Here is a 23,927-nt window from a genome sequence, read left to right on the forward strand (position 1 = left end):
AGGTACCTTTAGTGTTGGTCATACTTGAGTAAAAGTAAAGATATCGTGTTAAAATATTACTTTAACAGCTGACTTTAAAAGTCACCCATATGAATAATACTTCATTACTATCTAATATTATACGTATAGTGTTTCGACTAATAGACTACTTTGGCCCTCAATTCAGCAATCTGCAAAGTAACTAGTTACTAAAGTTATCAGATAAAGTAGTGGAGTAAAAGTACAATATTTGCCTCCATAACATAGTGTAGTGGAGTTGGAGTATAAAGTAGCAGAAAAAGGAGATACTTAAGTACAAGTACCTCAGAATTGTACTTAATTACAGTAGTTGAGTAAATGTATTTAGTTACATTCCATCACTGGTTAGCGAGACGCAAGAGGCCGTCGAGTTCAGTAACTCGTTAATGAAACCAAACACCAGCAGAGGAATAACTGAGCTACATGTATTCAAGTGACGTTACTTAGTTTCGGTACCTTTAGTGTTGGTCATACTTGAGTAAAAGTAAAGATATCATGTTAAAATATTACTTTAACACCCGACTTTAAAAGTCACCTATCTGAGTACTTAAGGAAAAGTAAGTGTCAAAAGTACAAATAGAAGTTAAGTTATAAATATATTTACATGTATGTGTACTCTGTGTGGGTCGACCGATTACTGGCTCTGACGCAGAATGTAATCCACAAAGTAACTAGTAACTGAAGTTACTGGAAAGAAACGTAGTTCAGTTAAAGGGTCAATATTTGCCTCCAAACTGTAGTGCAGTGGAAGTATGAAGTAAACAGACATACTTAAGTAAAGTATGCTTCAAAATCACACTTAAGTATAGTACTTGAGTAATTGTACTTAGTTACATTCAATCACTGATTAGCGAGACATAACGGCATCTACAAATCTAAATGTACAAAAGTTCTGTCACTCATCAATGAAACCGAACACTGGTGGTGGAATAACTGAGCTACATTTAATATTTCAAGGTAAACAAAGTTATATAATGTTGCTTTAAGGGAACAATTTGACTTCTGACACTTTCATTTACTTTCTGATGATTTCCAGCTTTAAGTGACAATATGAGAGATTTTTACTGTGTCAGACTTCTGTTTCTGGTTTCGTTTCCTCCGACGCAAAGTACTTTTTTCTTTGAGTTAGAATCACAACACTGTGTTTGTGTGTTCCCGGCGATGAAAAGTCAAATATGACATTTCCCAGCGTGTCTATAATCACTGTTCAGACTCCTGTGACATTTCTTCTTAATTCCTCCTTCCTCTCTCAGGTCATCGTCCTCCTGTTGTTGCTCTCTGGGCGGCTGCACTGGAGTATTTTCATTAACTGCCTATAAATTATTAGAGTAACAACACTATCCATTTAATTAAAGCGCTGTTTTACTGTGATGTTTGTTGCCATGACGCTCAATAAATAAAGTGATTTTACAGCCTGGTAGTGACATCTAGTGGTCAGTGGTGGAGCGCAAATACTTCAATGTAAAAAATACATTCAATCAAAGTTAAAGTCCTGCTTTTAAAATGTTACTAAAGTAAAAGTCTGCAAGTATAATCAGAAAGATCTACTCGAAATGTGGCGGCTATTATAATGATTGCCCTTTTAATGAGTTAGCCATAATAATAATAAAAGGTTTCTTAATATTTCTTTGTTTTTTCTTTTTCAGAGGGTCTGGATCGCCTCTAGTTTTTACAGCCCTTTACCCAGTTTTCTATTTTTATTTAGATTGTGTAGCATAAATCAATCAGTCATCTTCATTTTCAACATAAAATAATACTTTCAAAATGTCAAACATTTTTGTTTTCATTCAACAAAGACCGACACACACACAGAGTTTCTATTCACACTTTCTTTATGCATTTATTTTACAGCCAAACAGTCTTTCAGTTCGACACACACACATAAATAGTCAAGTAAAGCTTCGTATCTGTGCGAGGTCAGGTTCAGGGACAGTAAACGTTCGTGTACAGGACAGAGAGGTAAGTGAAACAGGAAACTGACTCAGTGCTGCTGCTGTTTTTCACCTCAGATTTCCCCTACAAGTTAAATTTGCATCTACACATGTCAAAGTCACATAATTCTCCAAAAGCACAACATAAAATGTCCAATAAGATGTAATGTGGTGCAGCTGAGGAGGACAACTGTTCCCTCTTTGCCAAACTCCGGTTAAAGTAGTAGTTTCAGTAGTTTCCATAAAATCCCTCTGAATCAAACCTTTGATTATTCGAGCTTCAACTCGGAGATCAGTCATCTGAACGGTCCTCCGTGCTGATGAGGTGAAGCTTCGTAGTCCACAAAACATTTCTGGAGCTTCACAACAAAACAGCGTTGCAGCATTCTGCTAAACAACTGAAGCAGCTGGAGACTTGTTTTAAAACGTAAAACCACCATTTTACAACAAGTCTCCAGCTGCTTCAGTTGTTTAGAAGAACGCTGCAACGCTGTTTTACTGTGAAGCTCCAGAAATGTTTTGTAGACGACCAAACGGCACCCGACTTTCCATCAGCATGGAGGGAGGAGATGATGACTGAATTTACATTTTTGGGTGAAGTGCTCATTTAATATTCAATCATTTAATCCTCACGGCAAATTCATCCAACTGAAAACAAATTTACAGACATACAATCTGTAACTTCAAGCCAGTGGTGGAGGAACTACTCAGATCATTTATGTAAGTAAAAGTAACAATAAATATTTAATATAATTCGATTATAATTAATGATACATTAATATATTCTTCGATTTAATGCTGCAGCTGAGTAGCTTAATCCATAATAATTCATCAGACTTTGTTTGTGGATATAATTTTGAATAAAAATCTCAATCCGTGAAGTAACTAGTGACTAAATCCTTCAAATAAAAAGTGCAGTACAAATGATTATATTCCTTCTGAAATGTAGTGAAGTAAAATGTCTGAAAAGTCTAAAGACTCAAAAAGTGACTGATTGCTTTAAAAGATATAATATGTAACATTTCTGCATTAAAATGTCTAAAAACAACTTGACCCTTCCAACAATGTCCAAACAGAGAAATCTGTGATTTTACTGAAGGTAACGGTGCGTTTCATTTGGTCGTCTGTCGTATAAACATCCAGGAGAGAGTCAGAGAACGAGAGTAAACGTAACGCGAATAAAACTCGACCTCGTCTGTAACATTTCTGCCTGAGACATCACAATATTCTTGATTGCTTTTCAAAGTCTCCACTGGTTTCTTGGAGGGAAATTCCTTTGAGAGTTTCTTAAACCATTTAAAAGCTGGAAAACATTAATAAATGCGACCAAAAAGTGGAAGAATTTATGTCAAACGTGTCGTATTGGAGGAAATAAAAAGGGAAAACAGGAAGCTTAGGTTTTGTGCGTATAGTTTGCATCCTCCTGTAAAGCGGCTCGATGACAGTGCAACACCAACAGACTGGTCAGATGTGCGGCAGAACAAATGCAGACAGAATAACTCAATATATTTCTATACAAAACTCTAAATAAATAACACTGACAGGGTTCAGGTCCAAGTCCCATTAAGGTGCGGAATGAGTCGATCTAAAGTCAAGGAGGAAGCTGCTGAGCTACTCGTGATGGTCGCTGTGTTTATGTATATTTGGAGTGTGTGAGTTTAGCTGACGGACTTCAGGGAGACCCAGGGGTTGGTCCCGCGGACCTCCAGTGGCTGGTCGTTGTGGAAGATGTGGTTGCAGAGCTCCTCCAGCGGCGGCTCTGGATCTGATGTGGCGAACTGAGCGGCCTCCTCCACCTCCTTACGGATCGCGATGTCGATTTCCTGACAGGACAGAAGAGACGACTCGTTAACTCCTACAGCTCCACAACGTGATGGAGGTTTGTTTTCCTCATAAACTCATCAAGTCAACTGAGGCGACAACTGTTTGTTCTTATCCAGATGAGCTTCTCAGGATATGAAAGACTATATTTTAAAGTAAACACTTCAAACTCCACGTAGATCATCAGCTGACTGATATCGGAGGTCACTGGGTTTATTTTCTTTTTCAAAGATCCTTTATTGATTGGTGTGTAAAGATTGTTCACTCTGGACAGAGTTAAGAAACTGAACTTTGCAACAAACTGAATTTCTTTTGTTGTTTATGGTTGAATCACTGAAGGCTGGGATGTTAAAATCTGGTTTTAACATCATAAAATGGAGATTCATAAATCAAGAGCTCCAAGCATGGTCAGAGTTATGTTCCTATTATTGTATTACTTCCTGTCTGCCAGAACACCAATGAATGCACGAGTCAAGATGAATTTACTTTAACTGTGGGCAAACATGTTGGATAATCAGACTCAACAAGCCACTGGAGACAAAGAACAGCTGTGCTCAGGATGACGCCCGTTCTTGTGACCGATGTGTCTTTTAAAACACTTTCACTGCAGGCTGTTGCATGAACTTTACTGTTGGTGTGTGTTGTGTGCACTCACCTTGAACTCCTCTACAGCTGCCATGTTGTTGCTGAGCATGCGGTCCTTCAGCAGGGAGATGGGGTCACTCTTACTGCGCACTTCCTGAATCTCCTCACGAGTACGATAACTACAGGAAGTGACATCACAGTTAGAACAAACTCTTCCCTGCTGGGTCTTGATATTTGGTGCTGAGGCGACCTACTGGGCCGATTCCAAGACTTTGGGTAAACATGAATCATTTACACACCCAACTTTGAAATAATGATAGGGCCCGGGTTTAAAAACACGCCAGGTTTCACCGTTAAAAGTTTACTCACCTGACGCCTGGGTCGCTCATGCTGTGTCCATGGTAACGGTAGGTCAGCAGCTCCATCACAATGGGACCCTGAAACATGGAGTCATTTTTCAGAGTTCATCCAAACTGCTCAAATCCTCCTCACAGCTGTCAGCAGATTTTATCCAGCGTACAGAAATGGCTTGATCCAGTGGAACATAAGCTTTATGTACCACGATGAACACGTTATTAACTCCATATATAAGCTGAAATCGTCTGGATGAGCTCATCCTTCACTGATTGATAAAAACTGTGGGGCGTGAACTTTTTCCACCTTTGACAGATGAATTATCAAGAACAACTGTCCTGAGTAGAGAGAAAATAAGTAAAAACACTTTTTGTTTAAATCTTTCATCGTTTATCATCCCTCGACTCTCCACTAGTTTGTCGCCTTTCTGATTTTATATCTGGAAGTTTCTTCTCCTCACACAGAGCAGCTTGGCTCACCTTCCCAGATCTGCAGTGGTCGGCAGCAAACTGTGTGGCCTCTCTGACACACAGGACGTCCATCCCGTCCACCTGCCAGGTAAGAAGAGGAGGAGGAACAGGTCAGAAGAGACAGACGCAGGTTGTGTTAATTCAATTCAGGAGATGTTGATGAAAGAGTAAAACAATGAGCTTTTCAGCCGTTTGTGTGCAGTATCATACATGAGCGTCAGACAGCTGTATGGATGCTCACACCTGCAACTGCCAGGACGGACCGTCAGTCTCATCCTGTTATAGTCTCGGTCGATACAGGCCAGCTGCAGCGTACGGCCAACAGACACACTGCAGCTACCGCCTAAGACCACAAGGCGTCAATTTCACAAAGGATTAAAGTAGTAGGAGTCGTTTATTTCGGCCCTTGCTGACAATTTTCCAAAATGTACGAACATAGAAATAAATAAGTAACAATAAGACATTAAAATAAGTGGAAAACAAAAATAAAGATGAGGTGAAGGCTGAAGATTTAGCTCATTTTACCATTAGGCAATTACTAAGTTCAAGCTAAACAAAACTCAGCTTAATAATGTCTCTTTCCAGAAATCATGACTCAGTTACTCAAGATAATCCACAGAGCTTGTTGTGTGCAGTTTCATGTTAGTGGTGCAATGATAAATCAATTTAACGAGTGACGATCTAATGCCATCACTGCAAAGTGGAACATCGATCCAGATCTTTAGGTGACTACTTATTTTGAAATTCCCTTCGCACACAGCATCACCTTTTCCACACCCCCTTCCTTAACATTTAAACATTGCTGTGTCAGCGAGGTAGTGGCAAGCAGCCAGGAGGAGGACAAAGAAAATATTCACTCTGCTCTTAGGAGGAAAAAAAAAAATCAGCAGGGTGGAAATATTTTGGATTCCAGAGAAAAGACGGGTCAACAGACGAACAAAGCTTTTCACTTGTTGGTGTTCAACTCGTTGCTGATCTGCTTCAACAATGTCAGGCTGAAAAAATGTTCACGTAGGCTGAAATACACCCGCAGTGACTTAAAGCAGCGGTGAGTAAGAAAAAGTAGGAATAAATAATACATGCAGGGCACTGAAGGGAATCAAATCCATATTGGGGAAGACTTTATGATATCGGCAAATATCGTATCGTCTAATGAATCAATATTATATAGTTCAGTTCAGTTCAGTTCAAGTATAGTAATATTATATAGTGTCGTGATAAAACCCTTATTTCATGAAAAAACTATTTGCCTTCTGATGAACTACACCCGGCAAACATATCACTCTGCAGAAGTCAGTCATGGACGAGAGGACAGCTAACTAAGCTAGCTACTTTACAGTTCAGGTGAGGACATTATTTAATGCACTACATGCACACTGCCATCTAGTTTCATTATATTGGAGAGAAAACAGACATCTCACACAAAAACAACCTAGATGGATAAATATAAGAAAAGGTATGAAGGAAAATGTGTTTTTCTGATGTTGTGGTGAACTGTCCCTTTAAGACGGGGCATCACAGTGACGTTTCCCGAGTTTGTGTCTCACTCTGATTCCTGGTATGTAGTCTCCTCTCTTGTAGTAGTCGGTGCTGGCTGAAGCTCTCTCCACCGACGTCCCCATCCCGTACTGGTTGTTCTCGCAGGTGAAGATGCACGGCAGCTTCCACAGGGCGGCCATGTTGAACGCCTCGAACAGCTGGCCCTGATTGGATCAGAGAGGACAGGAGTTGGACGGGTTCAACAAATATATTCATGTTAACTGTGAGAGATGTTTGAGAATCTGGCAGGACATTTACCTGATTGGCTGCCCCGTCTCCGTAGAGTGTGACACACACCTGGTTGTTGCCTTGGTACTGGCAGGCCAGAGCGATGCCAGCTCCCAGAGGTACCTGAACAGAACTTGTGATTTCAGTGGTGTCCAACTGGGTTCATCATGACTTATGATTATTATTATCTGCATCACTGTAAATGCACCTGAAATATTTCAGTTTTTGTGTTTCATGGTGTGTTTACCTGAGCGCCCACGATGCCGTTGCCGCCGTAGAAATGTGGAGCGTACATGTGCATTGAACCTCCTTTTCCTTTGGCCACACCTCCTTTACGACCTGAGGAATAATGAGGATGAGGAGTGATGTCACTGCAGTGAGGTACAAGTATCATCCACAGCTTTGGATTATAAAAAAACTCTCTCTCACCTGTGAGCTCAGCCAGGATCTCTTTGATGGCTATGCCGCGGGTGTACGTGTATCCGTGGGCACGGTAGGCGGTGATCAGGTGATCGGAGGGGTTGATGGCAGCCTCAATGCCTGCTGCACATGCTTCCTGTAGGAAAACAGGGATTTAACTTTTAAAAAAAACTATGAATATGAATAATTATGTAATAATTTTTTGCTTTTTCAACATTTATTTTTCCTTGTCTGGTCTTTTTCCTTTATTCAACAGCTTTGAAAGTAAAATCAAACAGTTTTAAGCACTTTCAAGGTCCCTAAACCGAACATTTCCAGCCTTCATCATCATGTGTGCTTGTTACCAAAGCTGCAATTGCGAGAAAATATATAGAATTACCTTATACACACACAACAATCAATGTATATCATCTCTTTGTTCATGTTTCCAGCTATTCAGCATAATGGAGTAACTTTAACAGGACAAACAGGAGCAGTGGATCAAAACAAGGCTTCGTACTGCAGACTTCAAAAACAGTGTGCAACGTTTATAAGGTGCAGCATAACCTGCATGAACTACATGGAGACCTCATCCATCAGTGATCCTCACCTGCCCGTCATACAGGTGACAGAAGCCTCTGATGATCTTCTGTTTGTAGAGCTGATCAGCTTTGAGCTCCATGCGCCTCACGGTCTGCATGATGCGGTAATACTGCAGGCCCTGCTCCCGAGTCAGCGTCGCCTTCACCGGAGGACCCTCCTCCAGACGGTGCACGTCGCATTTCTACTCGCCAAGACAGCAAGCAGGAAAAAAACACTATTGAGCCGGAAGTGGTTGATGGAAGTTTTTACAGTCAGGATTGTAGTTTTCTTCGACCCACCTTGATGTCAAAGGTCGCCTGAGGGGTGAAGTCAGCAAAGGAGCGGGAGACCACGACTCTGGCACCCTGGTGACCATAACACACATCAAATGTTGGTCATTCAAAAACACACACAGCTCACAATCACTGACAGATAATGAACCGTAAAGACAGCACACGAGTCCTCCACACTGACAGCTTCTTCACAGCAGGTCGAAGGTAGGTTGGGATCAGGCGATTCACTCTGAACTGGATGACTACAGGAAGTCAGTAACAACCGAATCTTCGGCTGTGGATCTGAACATTGTTTCCACCACCAACAACTGGCTGGTTCTGGGAAAGTATGAAAACTTAGTCTTCAATTTTTAGCCACTGCAGGCGTCTCATCGTTGGGTTTCTTCATTGCTGTACAACAATTTATTTAAAATAAAAGGTGTAATATGTCATATTTAGGTACAAGTTTAGTTTCAAACTTTAAAAAATGATCAACAGAATGTGAAGAAATATCAGTTTTGATGTTATATCAAATGTGGAGGCTGCTGAGCCCAGTTTTGTCAACTTATGGCCACTGACTGCAAAGCTAACTGAGCAGCTGCTAATAGCTACAGCCATAGATGGCAAAAGAAAAGAGTACAGTGAGCAGCAGTTAGTGGTTCCTCTGGTGATTTCCCATTTGTGACAGGTGGCAAAATACATATTACACCTTTAAAATAAAGAAATGTGGGTATAAAAACAACTTTTAGATGACATCATCAACTACAATCTGTCCATTTCAGGAAGTAGTTGCAGGACAGCATGAAGTCATTCTGTTGCACAACTAACCTGAGTGAAAAAACAACAGAAGTCATTTTCAGGCTTTAAAGTTAATTTCTGACTAATTTCAATGCCAATATTAAAGTCAAAATTCTAGCTTTTTACGAGCATGAACACTCATTGTTGAGGTTAAATAACTCCATTATTTCATGCTTCAATTCAAGTCAACACGAACAACAAGTCCTGAAAAGAGCTGTGGATGAAATCGTTAACAGCTACTGTACTTGAACCAGCTCCATCTCCACGGTAACAAAGGAAAAACCCATCTGTTGATGAAGACTGTGGTGAAGCGTTCACAAAAGCTAGCGAGCAAGCAGACCTTGAGTCGGTATGACTGTCAAATCTAGGTTTTTGTTTGATATAATACAGTAATGCAACGAGTCATTTGTCAAGCAAAAACAAAAAACATGTTTAGCTGCTTCTCATCTTTGTAAATTCAATATATTAAAATAATTTCAAAATGAAAAGACAAAACAATTAACTGACTAATAAAACCAATTAGAATGAAAGATCGATCATGAAATGAATAAAGGTTTTACAGTAAATCCATGGGATGATAAATGTGGCAGCTCTAAAGACAACACAAACATCTGTGATCACCTGTGATTCTGCATAAAAAGATGTTTTTTTACTCTCAACCTTCCTTATTTACATCTTCAGTTAGTTTCAAACATTTCCCAGAAAAACACCAAAGATAAAAAAGGACCCCGGAACAATAAATGGATAGTACATAACCAACTGTGTCAATAAGGTTACTTTAATTTAATTTTGAATTCTAGTGAGCCACAGTGGTTTGCAGACAAACAAAGTTAAACAAAAATGATTAGTCATCTCCTCCCTCCATGCTGATGGAAAGTCAGGTGAAGTTTAGTCGTCCACAAAACATTTGCTGCAACTCTGTTTTACTGTGAAGCTCCAGAAATATCAGCATGGGGGGAGGAGATAACCACTGTTTCAAGTTTCATTTTTGGGTGAACTGTTCCTTTAAGTTTCCCCACCCGTGTTAGTGATCAGGCAGACATGGAGGATGCTACATGTTCTTACTGGTCTGTCTAGCTGGTCGGTCTGGCCGCTAACTAACTCAGCAGCAGGCGCTCTAGTACTGACTGGAGGTGGTTTAGGTGGTTGCCGCGCAGTCTGTGCCAAGGCGGGCGCCGCCGGCGAGGTTAGATTGACGTACTCTGACAGGTCAATCAGCAACTGGGGAACACAGGAGCCAACCAATCAGAGCACAGCACAGCACAGCACAGCCAGAGGAGCTCTACAGAGTCTACAGGTGATGAGACGTCTACAGGTGAAAACAGCAGAAGCAGCAGCTAAGTGGAGAATGGACACACACACGGACACACACGTGATGACTGCTAGAGGCTAAACGAGGAGAAACACACTGGGGGAACATGGAGACTGGCACCAGCCCAACAGTGTCTACTCAGCACACGAGATTTCACATTGGCACAACATTTTAAAAACCTTGAAATTAGTAGATTTTTCCATCACTTTCATACTGAGGTACTGTAGTCTGTTGGATTTTTGGATAAATATGACCGAGTATGTTGATTTGTCATGTATTAAAGCAACATAATGAAACATAACACCTTAAAATAACAGCTTCAATATCATTTTGATGGTATAGTGTGTAACAGGGTGAACAGCCACTTGGGCTCTACATAGTATTGTTATGGGCTCATTTCCATTCTCGGTATAGATTAAACAACATTAATAATTATCAGTAAACAAAAAATCTTCCCTCAAGGGTGCAAACTTTAAAACACAGTCGGACAGGCTTCTCCAGGATTTTTATTTAAATAAGAAAAAAATAGACAAACTTGTGTTACTTCACCAAGTCTGACAAGTTTGTTAGTGTGACTTTTCAAGAAACTGGGACAAAAACATTAAGACTGATTCTCAGTGCCGTCGACGGTTACTTGGTGCATCTTTAAATATTTATTTATGAAGAGGTTAATATAATCTCGTATACATCCCTTCTGCTCGAACAGCCGGTAAAATATTGTGCCAATGTGAAATATCACTGGGACATCTTTTCACCCAGATAACAGGCTTCAACTGTGCTAACACAGATTAGATTAGTCATGAATAACATCATTGTGTAAAGAAAATAAAACACAAGACTGATGTTTGGAATGGGGATTTTCCATGAAATTCAAAGAAATTGAAAAGGGACATAATTAACTTAACACAGTAAAACAGGTTAGATTGATTGAATCTAGGCAAGAGGAACAATAACGAGTGATGTTTTGTGTTTTCTTGTCATTTCCTTTCTTATTTTTACCTAATTCATAAGCACTTAAGAATTTCTTAGGAAACATCACTGCAGGGGGGAGGAAGCGTAGGACCGAGCCTACAGACAAACACCAGCAGAGCAACGAGCTGCTTACCTCAGACACTGTTTGGGCTCCCTAGGGTTCAGGCGAGTGGGAAGTGGGAGAGGAGGGAGAAAAGCAAGAAATAAATAGGGATTGTTGCGTTTGTGTGTGTGAGTGTTAATGAAGAGGGAGAGGAAGCCGAGGGAGAGAACGAAAGCTTGTGCTCTTTCAATACAAAGCTGTAAAACAGCAGAGCTCCTACAGTCACATGTTGTTCTTAATGTTTTTATCAATGCACATTCATATGAGGTTCAGAGCTGCAAAACAAATACAGCTGATGTATACCAAAGTCATACCAGAGGACTGTAGGATCCCTGCTGCTACTGAGACACCACAACACAGACACAACATGCTGCTGACAGGCTTTTTCTATTGAATAAGCAGAGTGAGAATTAATGCACTGATGTGTTTCAATTGAGACCAATATCTTCTGTTAATATATGTTTTTTTACATTTTAAAACAAGTCCCCAGCTTCTTCAGTTGTTTAGGAGAATGTTACAACGCCGTTTTACTGTGAGGCTCCAGAAATGACTATGAAACTTCAGCAGAGTTTACATCTGCATGGGGGGAGGAGATAATGACTGGATTTACATTTTTAGGTGGACTGTTCCTTTAAGTTTAATCTAGCTAAATCAAGACCTAGATTTCTCTGTTCCTGTTTGGACTGGACCAACAAAAGAAATAGAAAACTGTTTAAAGGAGTCCCAGTTTATTAAAAGATTGAGAGTCTTTAGGGAAAAAAATAAAATAAAGCTTAAACTTGAGCCCACAAATTATTTCCTGGTTGCACAAAATTCATCTCTCTATCAAAATCATCTTTCAGGGCTTCTGGGGATTCAAACTGTTTACTCAAACAAACGTTTTCAGATTTAAATTAAGGGTTTTAAGACGTCTCTAGGCGCTCATCATAAGTCTAGTCGAGGTTAGACAAGATTAAGTCTCAGCTTTGCTGTGTGAAATCATTGTTTTCTGTTCTCTCATCCAGAAGAAATCAGTTCAGCGTGTGAAACCAGGGTTCACACGGTGGTTTCGTGCTTACAACTGGTGGTTATTTGGATATTTTAAGTAACATAGCAAGCCAGTGTTACATGTTAAGACAGATATTGTTCAGTATTGATCACATCAGTGCATCTCAGTTAATCAAAGCTGGTCGAGGAAGGCAAACCAGCACAATCACAGACACACAGACATGACAAAGTGAAGATTAGCTGCAGTTTGAGAAACAGTGTAGAGAGTCATGACCGCGACGACACCGAGCTCCATTTTAGCTCCTGAGTTAGACCGCGGTTATCTTTGCTCTCGGTTAAAACCACCAGTTTGTCAGTCAACAATCCGCAGGCACAAAGTTCATTATATATCCACCTCCGACATGCAAATGGAAAAGCAAAGAGTCAAGCTAGTCCGTGTGGCTAACATGCTACCCGCTCACAAGGTCAGCCCCATGCCAAACAAAACCAGGCTAGCTAACCGTTAGCATCGTCTCAGAAACAACGCCCGGCTCGAAGTTCACCCCCGGGCCAGAAAACTCACCACATTCCTGCCAGTGATCCGACAAAGTGCGTTAGAGATAATGGTTAACATATTTTGCATGCTACCGAGCGACGACCCGGCTCTGAAGGGATTAAAACAGCGGGAGTTAGAAGCTGCTGGCGGCTAATTAAATGTTAGTGTCCGTCCGTGAAAGTGCTCCGGTGAACACGGAACAGAACGTTGGTTCCCAGCCCGCCAGAGGTTTTATCGCATTAAATGAAAAGAAAAAATAATTAAATGCAAACATGAAAATAAAAATAAATAAATCATGGAAATGATTTTAAAAGTAATGTAGATATAAATTAGACATATTCTTTTAAAAAAAGAAAAGATAAAGAAATTAAATGTAAATATAAAAAGAAAAAGAAAAAAAACATGTAAATGATGTTTAAAATTAATGTAGATATGAAGTAGATACACCTGGTGGTTGTTAATTTAGTCTAATTAGGAACACATTAAAGTGTTACAGACAGATTTTTTAAGTTTTTTCGTTAACATAAGATTAAATAGTACAAATTCCTTTAACAAAGCAGGGATAAAGGTTTGGTACCACAGAATTTACTTGTGAAAATACAGGAAATCAAACAGAATTACTAATACTTACAGACTCCAAAACACAGAATAATAAGCAATGAAACAAATGACATATCTTCAGTATTAATTATTTTCACATCCATTTGTTATTTGTCAATATATTTCTTCTATACTTCTTTATGATAATGAGGGATGATGTCACAAAGACATGTCATGGTCATTCTTGGCTCTCATTGGCTAATCAGTCTGGGTTGGTTGCTCAGAGAAATAACAGACTCATCAGTCATTTCATGTTTTTCTGTTATAAATTCCAGGAAACAGACGACATAAATAACCCTGATGACATCATTATTACACAATCAGGGGTTTGTTTCTCAGATTTGACGAAGCTCCTCCAGGAAACTGAGGACATCAGAGGATAATATCCACCCACCAGTTTTTACTTTTAGCAAACATAATGAAAGCAAAGACACCACAAGGTCAAGATAAATAATTCATTTATTGCATTTGAGTAAATATATGATTGAAAGTCAGAAACAATGAAACCCTCTTTCCTCTTGTAGCAGTCTGACACATTCAGAATAAAGCTGCCCATTCAACATAACAAAGAAAAGTCAAAAAGATTTGTGCGTATAAGCGACAGTGGATAATAAAAATGTAACATGCGAAACAAGAATATCTGAGGTTATGACGCGGCGAGGAAACCAAACGTTTGCTTCATGTTCGTGAAGCTGTAAACGCTGACTGGTTGTCAAACAAACCATCTGGTAGCTATATCTGTCAAACAAAGTGTAATAAAAATATAAATGAGTGTAAAAAAGCTGTCTTTCTGCTGTACTGTAGTTTTTCTCATAAGACCAAAATGTAAACCACCAGAAGAAATAAAGAAACAGGAATCAGGTCACCACATGGTTGTGTAAACTTAACAAGGCGTGATATAAAAACTATATAGACTTTATGAACTGCATTCATTCTTCTCAACCGACTGCTCACACACACAAAGGCCCTTTTCACACCTGGTATTAACGTCCATCCTGAGTGATCCGATCACAAGTGGACAGCTCTGAGTGTCAGTTCACACCTGGCAGAGGATACGTTTCCAGTGGCCACTTGTGATCTGATCTCACATCCCAGCTCTATATGGAGATAAACACGTTTTCACTGTGAAGAATGGGCACAATATTCTGCGCACAAAGGAAGAAGGAACTTGATAACATTTGCCGAATTAACAAAAAAGCCTAAATAATTCAGAATTTGTCAGAGACAGTTTTTCACAAAGTTTATAATTTTCTCCTAACTCAACAACTCACAAAATTTAGTGATTTTTAAAGGGAGTTTGGGGATTCTCTCTGGACAACAAAGAAGTAGCCTATATTGGTTACTGTATTTGTAAATTTGGACATGTTTACGTCAATAAAAAGTTGACTCCTTTTTATGGATTAAGTGTAAATGTTGGACACAATTTAGACACAGAAGCAGACAGGCTGGTACAGCCGTGCTGCCACAGACTGACACTTTTTTAAAAGGAATCAAAAAACTTCATATTTTACATTTATGCTGAATTAACAAGAAGGCACCAATGATTTAGAATTTGTTGTAGCCATTTCACAAAGTTTGTTAAGTTTCTCATCACTCAACAACTCTTAAAATTGCAGGATTTGTTAAGGGAGTCTTGTGATATTGTGGTTACTAGTTCAATGGTTGGATCAGTTGAAACGGACAGTGTGTTCACAAACATCTGCTGCTAACATTGGCAGGTTAAGAGCTCAAACATGTAATTTACATCACAGTGAACCACATGGAAATCAGAGAGTGTGTAATCTATTCTGCCTGTAGTTGTGGCTTCTTCTTCTTCTCCTTTCACAGAGGATGTCAGTTGAGTAGTTGTCCGGGACACATGTGCGTACAAACTGCAAAAACAATGTGGTTAGACCGTCTCTGAATGTGGTCCAAGTGATCAGATCACGACTGTGACCTTAATTAGAGCTGTCCGCTTGTGATCGGATCACTCAGGACGGATGTTGACTTGATACCAGGTCTGAACAGCCTCATTGGTCAGCTGCTGAAAGGCTTTGGCAGGCAGTAGACATGTTGCTCTCAGTGCTCCACAGTCTGGTTAAAGTGTCTCTTCCCGTCCAGGTACAACATCGACTCTGTGAGACAAATAAAACACCAGCATTAAGCATGTAGTGATCACAAAATTCTCACTTTACAAGAGACAGAAGGCTTTTGAATCTTGAATCTGAGACTTAAATCTGGTAAAAAAGGCACAAATCCTTACTACTACAACTCCACCTGTGTGTGTTACAGTGTGTGTGTCTGCGTGTGCTCACCTCCATATGTGTTGGGAATGATGTTGGGGACGTCTCGGTCTGAAGCGAAGGTGAAGTGGAAGACGTTGGTGGTGTTGTGCTGGCGTGACAGCGGGTCGAACACCTCGCTGTGAACTCTGACCTGGATGTGCTTCCCCTGTGTGTAACACACCTGAAACACACACAAAGACACACACTTATACATCAGTATGCCTCCTGACACTGTCTGGCCAGATTGCGTTAACACATCAAAGTGGAGCTGTTCCCGATTACAGAATTAATGTTTGTGTCATTTGAGTGTTCAGTAAATCAACCTCTCAGTGTTTCACAGTGCAGTGTGAAGGATTTAGGAGGATCTATTGGCAGAATAAAATATGAAGATGCTGATCAGATGTAGATGAACACAAGAGATGCACACAGACTCTCTGACCTGCGATGAGAGCAGCAGCAGGGAGCCGATCTCCACAGGTTTCTGGAAGAGGATATCATCAACAGCCACCAGACTCGGCCGACAGCCTCTGCAGGACACACAACAAACACTTTAACGTCAAAGAAAACGTTCTTTCTTTCTCCAGCAGCAGCATCTTTTCCTCTAAGCTCTCACCCGAAGGAGCAGGCGTTGGCCCAGCCCAACTCGTAGGCTTTCCTCATCAAGAAACCTCCAAATATCCTGTTGAAGATGTTCCTCTCCTGTTCGCCACACAGACAGAGAAAGGGCCTTAAAGTGAGTTCCTACTGTTGTTTAAAAATCAAATTTTACTGCGTTACATGTGGATTTTAGGTTTCTTAAAAACGTTAGAAGCACCGTAAAGTAAAATGAATGGAAGGTCGACTTCTCAGACTTCCTCTCACCTGAGGGTGGCAGATCTCCAGTCCTTTCAGTTTGGCATCTTCCATCCACACGGAGCTTGGAGGCAGAACTCTGCTGCGGAAACTGACCGTCCTGTAAGAGAAGAAATACACAGAAAATACAGAAGAAGTGAGGTTATTTAACACACTGTATCTTGAAGGATAAGCTCACCCAAAAATGATAATTCAGTCATTATCTTTGTCATAGCTGCAACTAAATCCCAAATTGTTTCAGTTGCAGTAAGTGCTGCTTGACCCCCTATGCGTGATGATTTTATTGAGGTCTTATGCAGTTCAGATTTAATTTCACAGCATCTCAGTGAGTCGTACTTTGTGTCCAGCGTGTTGAGGAACAGACTGTGTACGACCTTCCTCTCCTCGTCTGTAGGAGCCACCTTCAGCAGCGATGCAGTGCTGAGCTCCACACGGCGGGATTTATTAGCTGGAAAACACAAACGATATAGAGAAAAGAAGTTGGCACAAAAATTAAATGAAGGCATCATCTTATCGTAACCGATGTTGTGTCAGGATCTTAAACCTTCTCCTTCCTGGAAGAGTTTCTCCTCCTCTGGGCCTTCTGGCTTCAGTGGATTTACATAAGCTGCTCTGAAATAAAGGAGAAGAAGAAGAAGAAGTGTGAACAGAAACAAACAGAGGATTCAGGCAACATTAATGAGAGAAGAAGGAGGGTTTGACAACTGTTGATTCCTTTGTATGGGTTCACTTCCTTCCTACTACTACTCATTCAGACTTTCTGAAAAGCTTCGACTGAGTGTCCCACCTTTTGTTTTCTGGATCTCGGGCCACCATAACAAATGTAGCATCCAGAACTGGGGAATAAGCTCCATCACGGTACTGAAAGAATAGTCACATCATGAAGGAAATGATCAGTCCTGGTATTAACATCCGTCCTGAGTGATTGATCACAAGTGGACAGCTCTAAGTCTGTCACTTCACACCTGGCAATTAAGATGCGTCTGAGTGACCACTTGTGATCAGATCTCACTTTCCGACTCTATATGCAATTAAACAAGTACCTAACTGGGACAAACAGATGCCAAGATCTACACAAAGAAAGAAACTTAATGTAGAAGATTAGCTGAATTTACAAGAAGGCCCAAATAATTAAGAATTTGTCAGAGACAGCGTTTCACAATGTTTGTAGAGTTTCACTTCACTCAACAACTCACAAAACTGAGCAACTTTTTAAGGGACAGATAAGTAGCCTATACTGGTTACTGTTAACTGTATTTGTAAAATATATCTGTTGGGGATGTCAGTTGAGTTAAAGTTTGATCCTCTCTGGATGTCACACAAGTACAATAAAGTTTGTTTAATTTGTCTTCCTGTGTGACCGTAGCTTGTTTTCATCTTAATTTACAGGCCCATGTGGTTGATTTACCTGTTTGTCTTTTGTCTGAGTTGTGTCTTTGTTTTAACTTGACAACTAAACTAAATTACAGTAAACACGCAATGTGTGCATAAGTAGACAGGGAAGGGTGTCTACCTGTGACATGTGCATCTTGGCTTCAATAGAGGTCTTTCCCACCCACGTCACGTGACCGGTGAACTTGATGTCGCAGTCAGGATAGATGATGTGCTGCCTCATGTCTGTCCAACAACAAAACAACATGAAAACATCCTAAAACAGGCGACATCTGCAACTCAGACCTGGACATGGATGTAAATGTACCCTCAAAAGAAGGACATGGATGTCGACATCTGGCCAAACTTTTAGACCAAACAACTCAACCTGTAGGTGTGATCACATATGAGAGCCTCTTACCGATCTTATCCACCAGGGCAGTGACGATGGACAGCGGAGACCTCTTCAGTGCCGTATTATATGTGTGAGAGTAAGAGATGAGGACTGAGGAGAGAGACGAGGAAGTCAGTGGATAAGGGTTTGATTGTGTTGAACTTCCTGTCTAGTTATAATGGAAATCATCAATGTGTGTTAGAAAGATACCTGCTAAACTGTCCAAGTCCTCCAGGATTCTGCCAAACCTGGAAAAAGACAGAAGAAGAGTTAGAGGAAGGTGAGTTCTTGTGTGTGTGTGTGTGTGTGTGTGTGTGTGTGTGTGTGTGTGTGTGTGTGTGTGTGTGTGTGTGTGTGTGTGTACCTGACAGTGTTGTGGAAGGTCAGGTATTTCTCTCGGAGCTGTGGCTCGGAGCCCAGAGGCAGGTGAACCTCCAGGTAGCTGTCCTTCATCCTCTTGGCTGGAAGGTCGTTTTGAGACTTCGCCAACATGGACGACAGCGACACGCGCTCCGCCATGGCCTGCTGGTGGTCACTGCAGACGGGTTATTGAACATATTATTGAATAAACACCCTTGGAGATGAACTTTCTGGACTCCATTTCTTTTTTTCTCATAATTAATACGGTTTCTCTTCTGTCATCGTCTTCCAAGGACTCAAATGTTTATTTGTCGTACACATGTATAGTTTGTGGAGGGACGAGCAGTGTGGCGGACTCTGGTGAAAAATTCAAGATTAACATTTATAAATACAGTATATGTAAAAATATAAAATGTACATATGTCAAAAAGGCACAAATATGCAATGTGCCTGCAGTATAAAGTCCATTTGTTCTTTTTTAAATCTGAAGTATAATCATTGAAATAAAGTGAGTAAGTCTGAGTCAGGGTGTACAACATGTAAAGTGTCAATACTTATTTTATTTTAGATTTACACTAACCTGCAAAAAGCCACCAGAATAAGGTCAAGCTGTTATTGTAAAATGCCCCTATCTTTTTAAAGAGTGAGAGATTAAATTGTTATTGACAGCTGTCAGGACATAAAACCAATGATCTGTTGATCTTTATAAATCCAGATGTGACAGTCAACAATGGCAGAGCTGTCAGTGCTTAAAAAATTGTTGAGTTGTAGAGTCGTGCCACCTCTACGACTAAAAAAGAAAATTTAAGTGTCAAATATACTGCACGTAGTGTAGTTAAAGTAAAATGTTTATGTATCAGTATTAAGTGTTGGTTATTAGACACAATAACAAAGGACTTTGGTGACCCGTCAGCACAAAACAAGCTCATCATGTGTCCTTTGACACAGATGTTTCAGTACCTCCAGTTAGTGGAAGCTCCCACGATTTCTCTCAGCCTGTTTCGCACTGAAAAACACAGAAAAGACAATCAGCTCTTCTGTGTGCACGTATGTGGAAGTGCTAAAAGCTCAAGGCTACATGTTTCATACTGTCTCTGTCAGAGCAGCGCTTCATCCAAAGTTGTGTAACAAACAATGGGACTGTTAAACTCTTGTTTTTACAGCTGGAGCCTTCAAGGAAACCAGTAATCAGCCTCATACATCTTCTCCAGTCAGATTTAAATGTATAAGAAGAAGCAATCTGACAATGACTTAAGTTGTAAAATGTCCTTAATTCTTGCCTGAAGGCTGCAGGTTACTGAGGTTCAGACTGTGAGACAATATGAAACAACACAGAGAAAAGAAGCAGCCGAACAGTGACAGACATCAGGAGGGAACCAGCTGAAGAAGAAGGTTAACAGACCAGCAACCACTGCTGCAGGGAAGGCTGGAGGAGAAGCCCGGCCAGCTGCAACATTAAATCCAGAACGGGTGCACAGTGAAAGCTGCCGTACATGAGAGACGATGCGGTTCAGGTAAAAGAGAACGAAGGTTTGGTCAGAAACATGCAGGAGGAATTACCGTGCAATTAGAGCAAATTAGAGGAGAATTACTACAGGTAGGAGAGCGAGGTTTAGATAGTTAGGATTTGTCTCGGTTTACCAACACACACCATTTGACACATGTAAAAGTGGATTTCCTGTGGAGAAATAAAAATGATTAAGAAAGGCACACGGGATGAGCAGATCAGATCATTTGAACTTGATTCACACACACATTAATTACGTCACCATGATCATGATATGCTCACACCTCCAGACAAGCTGTAAAAGCTGGATGTCATGAAAACAAAGATGATGCAGCTGCACAACACCTCGTATATGATTGACGTTGCTTTAAAATGAGGCTTTGAAGCACGGACGTCTCATTTTGCTAAATGTCTCCTCGTGTCTCTTCCCTCTCCTTCTCAGCCCGCTAATCATGTGGGAGGGACTGAGACGCGAGGAGAGGAGGTGAGGAAAGGAGGCGGGGATGAGCAAATTGAGAATCGAGAAGAGGGGCAGAGCTTCAACAACATCAACGGACCCTGAACGCACCATCAAAACTTCAGCACACACCGCGACCACTTCATGGACACTGACAGAGGAAATAACAGGATTAAGGTGACAACATTTCTGTCATAATGAATTAGTGAAAGACAATATAGGTCTCTCTTTCTTTTATACAAAGAATACAATTTCTGAACCTAAAAATCGAATATTTAATTTTCTATTTGAATTGCTGAGAAAAGTCTGAGGCAAATGCAGCAGGTTCACTGGTCTGGTCCAGTAAACTCTCTGCACCAGTGCAAAACAGCAGACTTCCTGTTCAATCAGACAGCATACGTGTCTATAACAGATCTATGATTGAACCAGGTGGGGGTCTATCAAGTCAAACAGGAAGCAGGATCATTCTCTCACAGTCTTACCTTCAACCATGTCCGGTGCCCTGCCCTGCTTGGACACGCCCCCTGCGCAGAACGACCTTGTGGTCAAGGACGCAGCCGACCGCAGCAGCAGGAACCTGCAGCCCACATGAGGACAAGACAGAATATAAACAAACCCTGAGATGACCTGAAGACCGAGGAGTCCATTTACGTCCACATGCATCCTCCTCTTCTAATTATAACTGAATCTGATCTGCCTTAAATGCCGCCGTGTTGTTCCACAGTGAACAGCTGAGCAGGCAGACGGACGGACAGATCTTCCTGCGTAATGTAAAAGTTGTCGTGTTGCCAGATAATTCAGTTCTGTTCGTCAGCAGCTTCGTTTAGAAACCATCTGCTCCACTTTGTTCCATGACAACTGAGTGAAGTAGCAGTTAATCCAGACTTTAGTTCTCATCCTTCTCAATACCTGAACTTTTTGTATCGGCAGTGAATGCTGATCAGATACCAGTGAATTAAAAAATATATACACAGGTGGATATACATACTGGAGGATGCTGAGGAGTAGCAGGCTGCCACTCAGAGTAAATACATTACACGGTATCAGAACACATGAATTCATTAGACATAATGCAATTCAAGACTTTAAAGGGGCACTATGTAGTTTTTAAAGAAGATATTCAAACTCAGAAAAGTAATATTTACATTATTAATGAGGTACTAATAGAGAAATATCTATATTTTCCATAAGTGAATAAACAAGCTGTTCTCAGAGGACACTGTTTGAAGCTAGAAAGGTGGCAGGGTCCGCCACATGTAAACAAAGTAAAACAGTATAAATTGTGTTGTCCTTTAAAGGTCAGTCTGTTTATTCAGTTTATTTAGACATGAAAACAAATAGAGTTTGATTATTTAGGCAGAAATAAATCAGTTAATGAAGATCTTTCTAAAAAAAACACTACATAGTGCACCTTTAAAGTCTATACCTCATACCCCTAACAGAATATCTTGAGCTGCAACAATAACTTTGCATGGAAAGGTTCATTTCTATCCAGTTTCCTGTAAATACCACTTGGGTACTTTTCTGGCAGTGGTTTGAACTTGACACACCCTTTATGTATACAACGCATCCCCACCCTGTTTGGGCCTGATTCACTTTTCCCAGGTGGAGCTGATCCTTTAATTTATACAGAAAAAAAACTTAAAAACAGCTGTACAACCAAAGCACCAGGACAAAACCACTGACACAAGTAGTTCACAGGGATGCTCATCGTTGCTGGCACCAATAAGCTAGCTGAGGTGTAAATATGCTAACGGGACTAAGCTAAACGTCCCAGGCGGCAACGTGACTTTGAGCCCCGTTTATAATCACACTGACCTGGGTGAGAGCATTGTGGTGTCCGGGGTGTCGGCGTTAAAGTTGCGGGGGTCTAAATGAAGCCGGTGAGCTGGTATTAAAGGAGAAATGTGACAGATTTTCTCGTCAGGGCAGTGCGGTGGCAGGACAGCTTCCGGGTTGGGATTCGGCCACGCCCACTGTGGCATGACGCAAGACGCACGCACATGACGCGCTCTTGTCCTGATTTGGCCGAGTGGATCCTCCAGATGAGGGAGGAGGGCTGTGTGGAGGCCCAGAGAGGACTTTATTAAGATGATTTAATGCAAATTTAAAAACTAAAGTTAAATTCCACAGTAGCTTAATAAGTTTCATGCAAAAAATGCATTAATTTGCATTTACATTTTGTGTATTTTCTCAAATACGTTTCACAACTCATCCTTCTTCTGTTCTAACTAACTGGAGAGGAGTTGCAGGCTTCAAACCCTGTGAGGATGTGAACCCTTATACCAGAAGTTTGACAGCGCACATAGTGAACCATTACTTTTTACTTCTGTAGCTCTCTTTACGTCATGTGTTTGTTTGTGAAACGTGCAGTAAGCACAACTTCGTAGTTGTAATTTTCCCTTTATTCACTTGATCTGTGCACAATAGAGGCCATTGAGAGTATGTGTTAGGAGCCTCCTGTCCTTTTTTAAGTGCCCTTAACTGTTAAATCAGCTGCTGTAGATGCTTGTGAAGTTCGATTCAAACAACCGTTTGCAGTGAACAATGTTTTCCCAAGCAACTGCACTGGACCACTTTTAGCAATGGAAGGCACCATAACAGGGTCGTTAAGGTTGCATGTGAACTCTGAGTTTCAGGGTCAAATGTGAGTCGTTGACCCATTTGTGTGGGTCGTTAGGACTAGGTGGGTCCAGGTGTAAATGGGTGATAAGCTGTCTCAGGAAGGGAACTCAGGACAGCATCGTAGGAGTCTACATACTTATATGGGCACTCTATGGCTACATTAAAATGAAAATGAAACAGCTGTTTGACATTTAATTTTCATAGACTTAACCTGCTCTACAGTGGATACTATTTAAATGCAATTATTAAAACAGCGCCACCCAGTGTATTGCATGTACACTTTCATGTCTTCACGCTTTTCAAACAGTGAAGCTCCAGAAATGTTTTGTGGACTACGAAACTTCAGCTGACTTTCCATCAGCATGAGGGTGAGGAGACAATGACTTCATTTTCATTATTGGGTGAACTGTTCCTTTAAGTCTAAGTCTAAGTATGTGACAGCCACATCACAGCTGCCAGCTGAGGTGATCTACCAGACTGATTACACAAATATGGATATTGACCCACTAAAACATGTAAACATAGGGCCCAGGCTAAAAAATACTGGAATTTCCCTTTAAGCTTAGCTTTGTCTGTAGTGTGTGCACACAC

The 23,927-nt window shown here is 40.7% G+C and overlaps 2 protein-coding genes across 8 annotated transcripts; both read right to left on the reverse strand.

The window, feature by feature from the left end:
- Positions 1 to 1,832: 1,832 nt before the first annotated feature.
- On the reverse strand, positions 1,833 to 13,087 carry pdha1b (pyruvate dehydrogenase E1 subunit alpha 1b). 4 transcript variants are annotated; one of them, XM_073487986.1, is made up of 13 exons: positions 12,934 to 13,087; positions 11,415 to 11,435; positions 10,063 to 10,218; positions 8,227 to 8,292; positions 7,956 to 8,129; positions 7,376 to 7,502; positions 7,194 to 7,285; positions 6,977 to 7,069; positions 6,727 to 6,882; positions 5,189 to 5,260; positions 4,725 to 4,792; positions 4,426 to 4,534; positions 1,833 to 3,772 (listed from the first exon to the last, which is right to left on the reverse strand). In XM_073487986.1, the coding sequence occupies exons 1-13, from the start codon at positions 12,991 to 12,993 to the stop codon at positions 3,608 to 3,610; spliced, it is 1,359 nt and encodes a 452-aa protein (XP_073344087.1). In that variant the 5' UTR covers positions 12,994 to 13,087; the 3' UTR covers positions 1,833 to 3,607. The 4 variants fall into 4 exon arrangements, with proteins under 4 accessions (XP_073344087.1, XP_073344089.1, XP_073344088.1 ...); XM_073487988.1 differs by lacking the exon at positions 12,934 to 13,087 and adding an exon at positions 12,872 to 12,895; XM_073487987.1 differs by lacking the exon at positions 11,415 to 11,435.
- An 860-nt stretch (positions 13,088 to 13,947) lies between these two features.
- acot9.1 (acyl-CoA thioesterase 9, tandem duplicate 1) lies at positions 13,948 to 22,672 on the reverse strand. 4 transcript variants are annotated; one of them, XM_073487990.1, is made up of 16 exons: positions 22,530 to 22,672; positions 21,194 to 21,288; positions 20,399 to 20,425; positions 19,708 to 19,753; positions 18,752 to 18,922; positions 18,598 to 18,635; positions 18,415 to 18,498; positions 18,136 to 18,239; positions 17,410 to 17,483; positions 17,167 to 17,234; positions 16,959 to 17,070; positions 16,632 to 16,722; positions 16,384 to 16,469; positions 16,210 to 16,297; positions 15,801 to 15,951; positions 13,948 to 15,620 (listed from the first exon to the last, which is right to left on the reverse strand). In XM_073487990.1, the coding sequence occupies exons 1-16, from the start codon at positions 22,541 to 22,543 to the stop codon at positions 15,565 to 15,567; spliced, it is 1,305 nt and encodes a 434-aa protein (XP_073344091.1). In that variant the 5' UTR covers positions 22,544 to 22,672; the 3' UTR covers positions 13,948 to 15,564. The 4 variants fall into 4 exon arrangements, with proteins under 4 accessions (XP_073344091.1, XP_073344093.1, XP_073344092.1 ...); XM_073487992.1 differs by lacking the exon at positions 22,530 to 22,672 and adding an exon at positions 20,823 to 20,862 and having other exon boundaries at positions 21,194 to 21,273; XM_073487991.1 differs by lacking the exon at positions 20,399 to 20,425.
- Positions 22,673 to 23,927: the final 1,255 nt, after the last annotated feature.

The sequence above is a fragment of the Pagrus major genome, chromosome 19 (assembly GCF_040436345.1).
Source record: "Pagrus major chromosome 19, Pma_NU_1.0".
Lineage (NCBI taxonomy): Eukaryota > Metazoa > Chordata > Actinopteri > Spariformes > Sparidae > Pagrus > Pagrus major.

Coding starts and splice junctions, on each gene's coding strand:
- acot9.1 (XM_073487990.1), bottom strand. Junction 18,499..18,597: donor GGACTTGGACAGTTTAGCAG/GTATCTTTCTAA, acceptor CTCTCTCCTCAG/TCCTCATCTCTTACTCTCAC. Junction 16,298..16,383: donor GCCAACGCCTGCTCCTTCGG/GTGAGAGCTTAG, acceptor TGTGTCCTGCAG/AGGCTGTCGGCCGAGTCTGG.
- pdha1b (XM_073487986.1), bottom strand. CDS start 12,993: ATGCAAAATATGTTAACCATTATCTCTAACGCACTTTGTCGGATCACT. Junction 7,503..7,955: donor GTCACCTGTATGACGGGCAG/GTGAGGATCACT, acceptor GTTTTCCTACAG/GAAGCATGTGCAGCAGGCAT. Junction 5,261..6,726: donor ACTACATACCAGGAATCAGA/GTGAGACACAAA, acceptor CTTACCTGGCAG/GTGGACGGGATGGACGTCCT.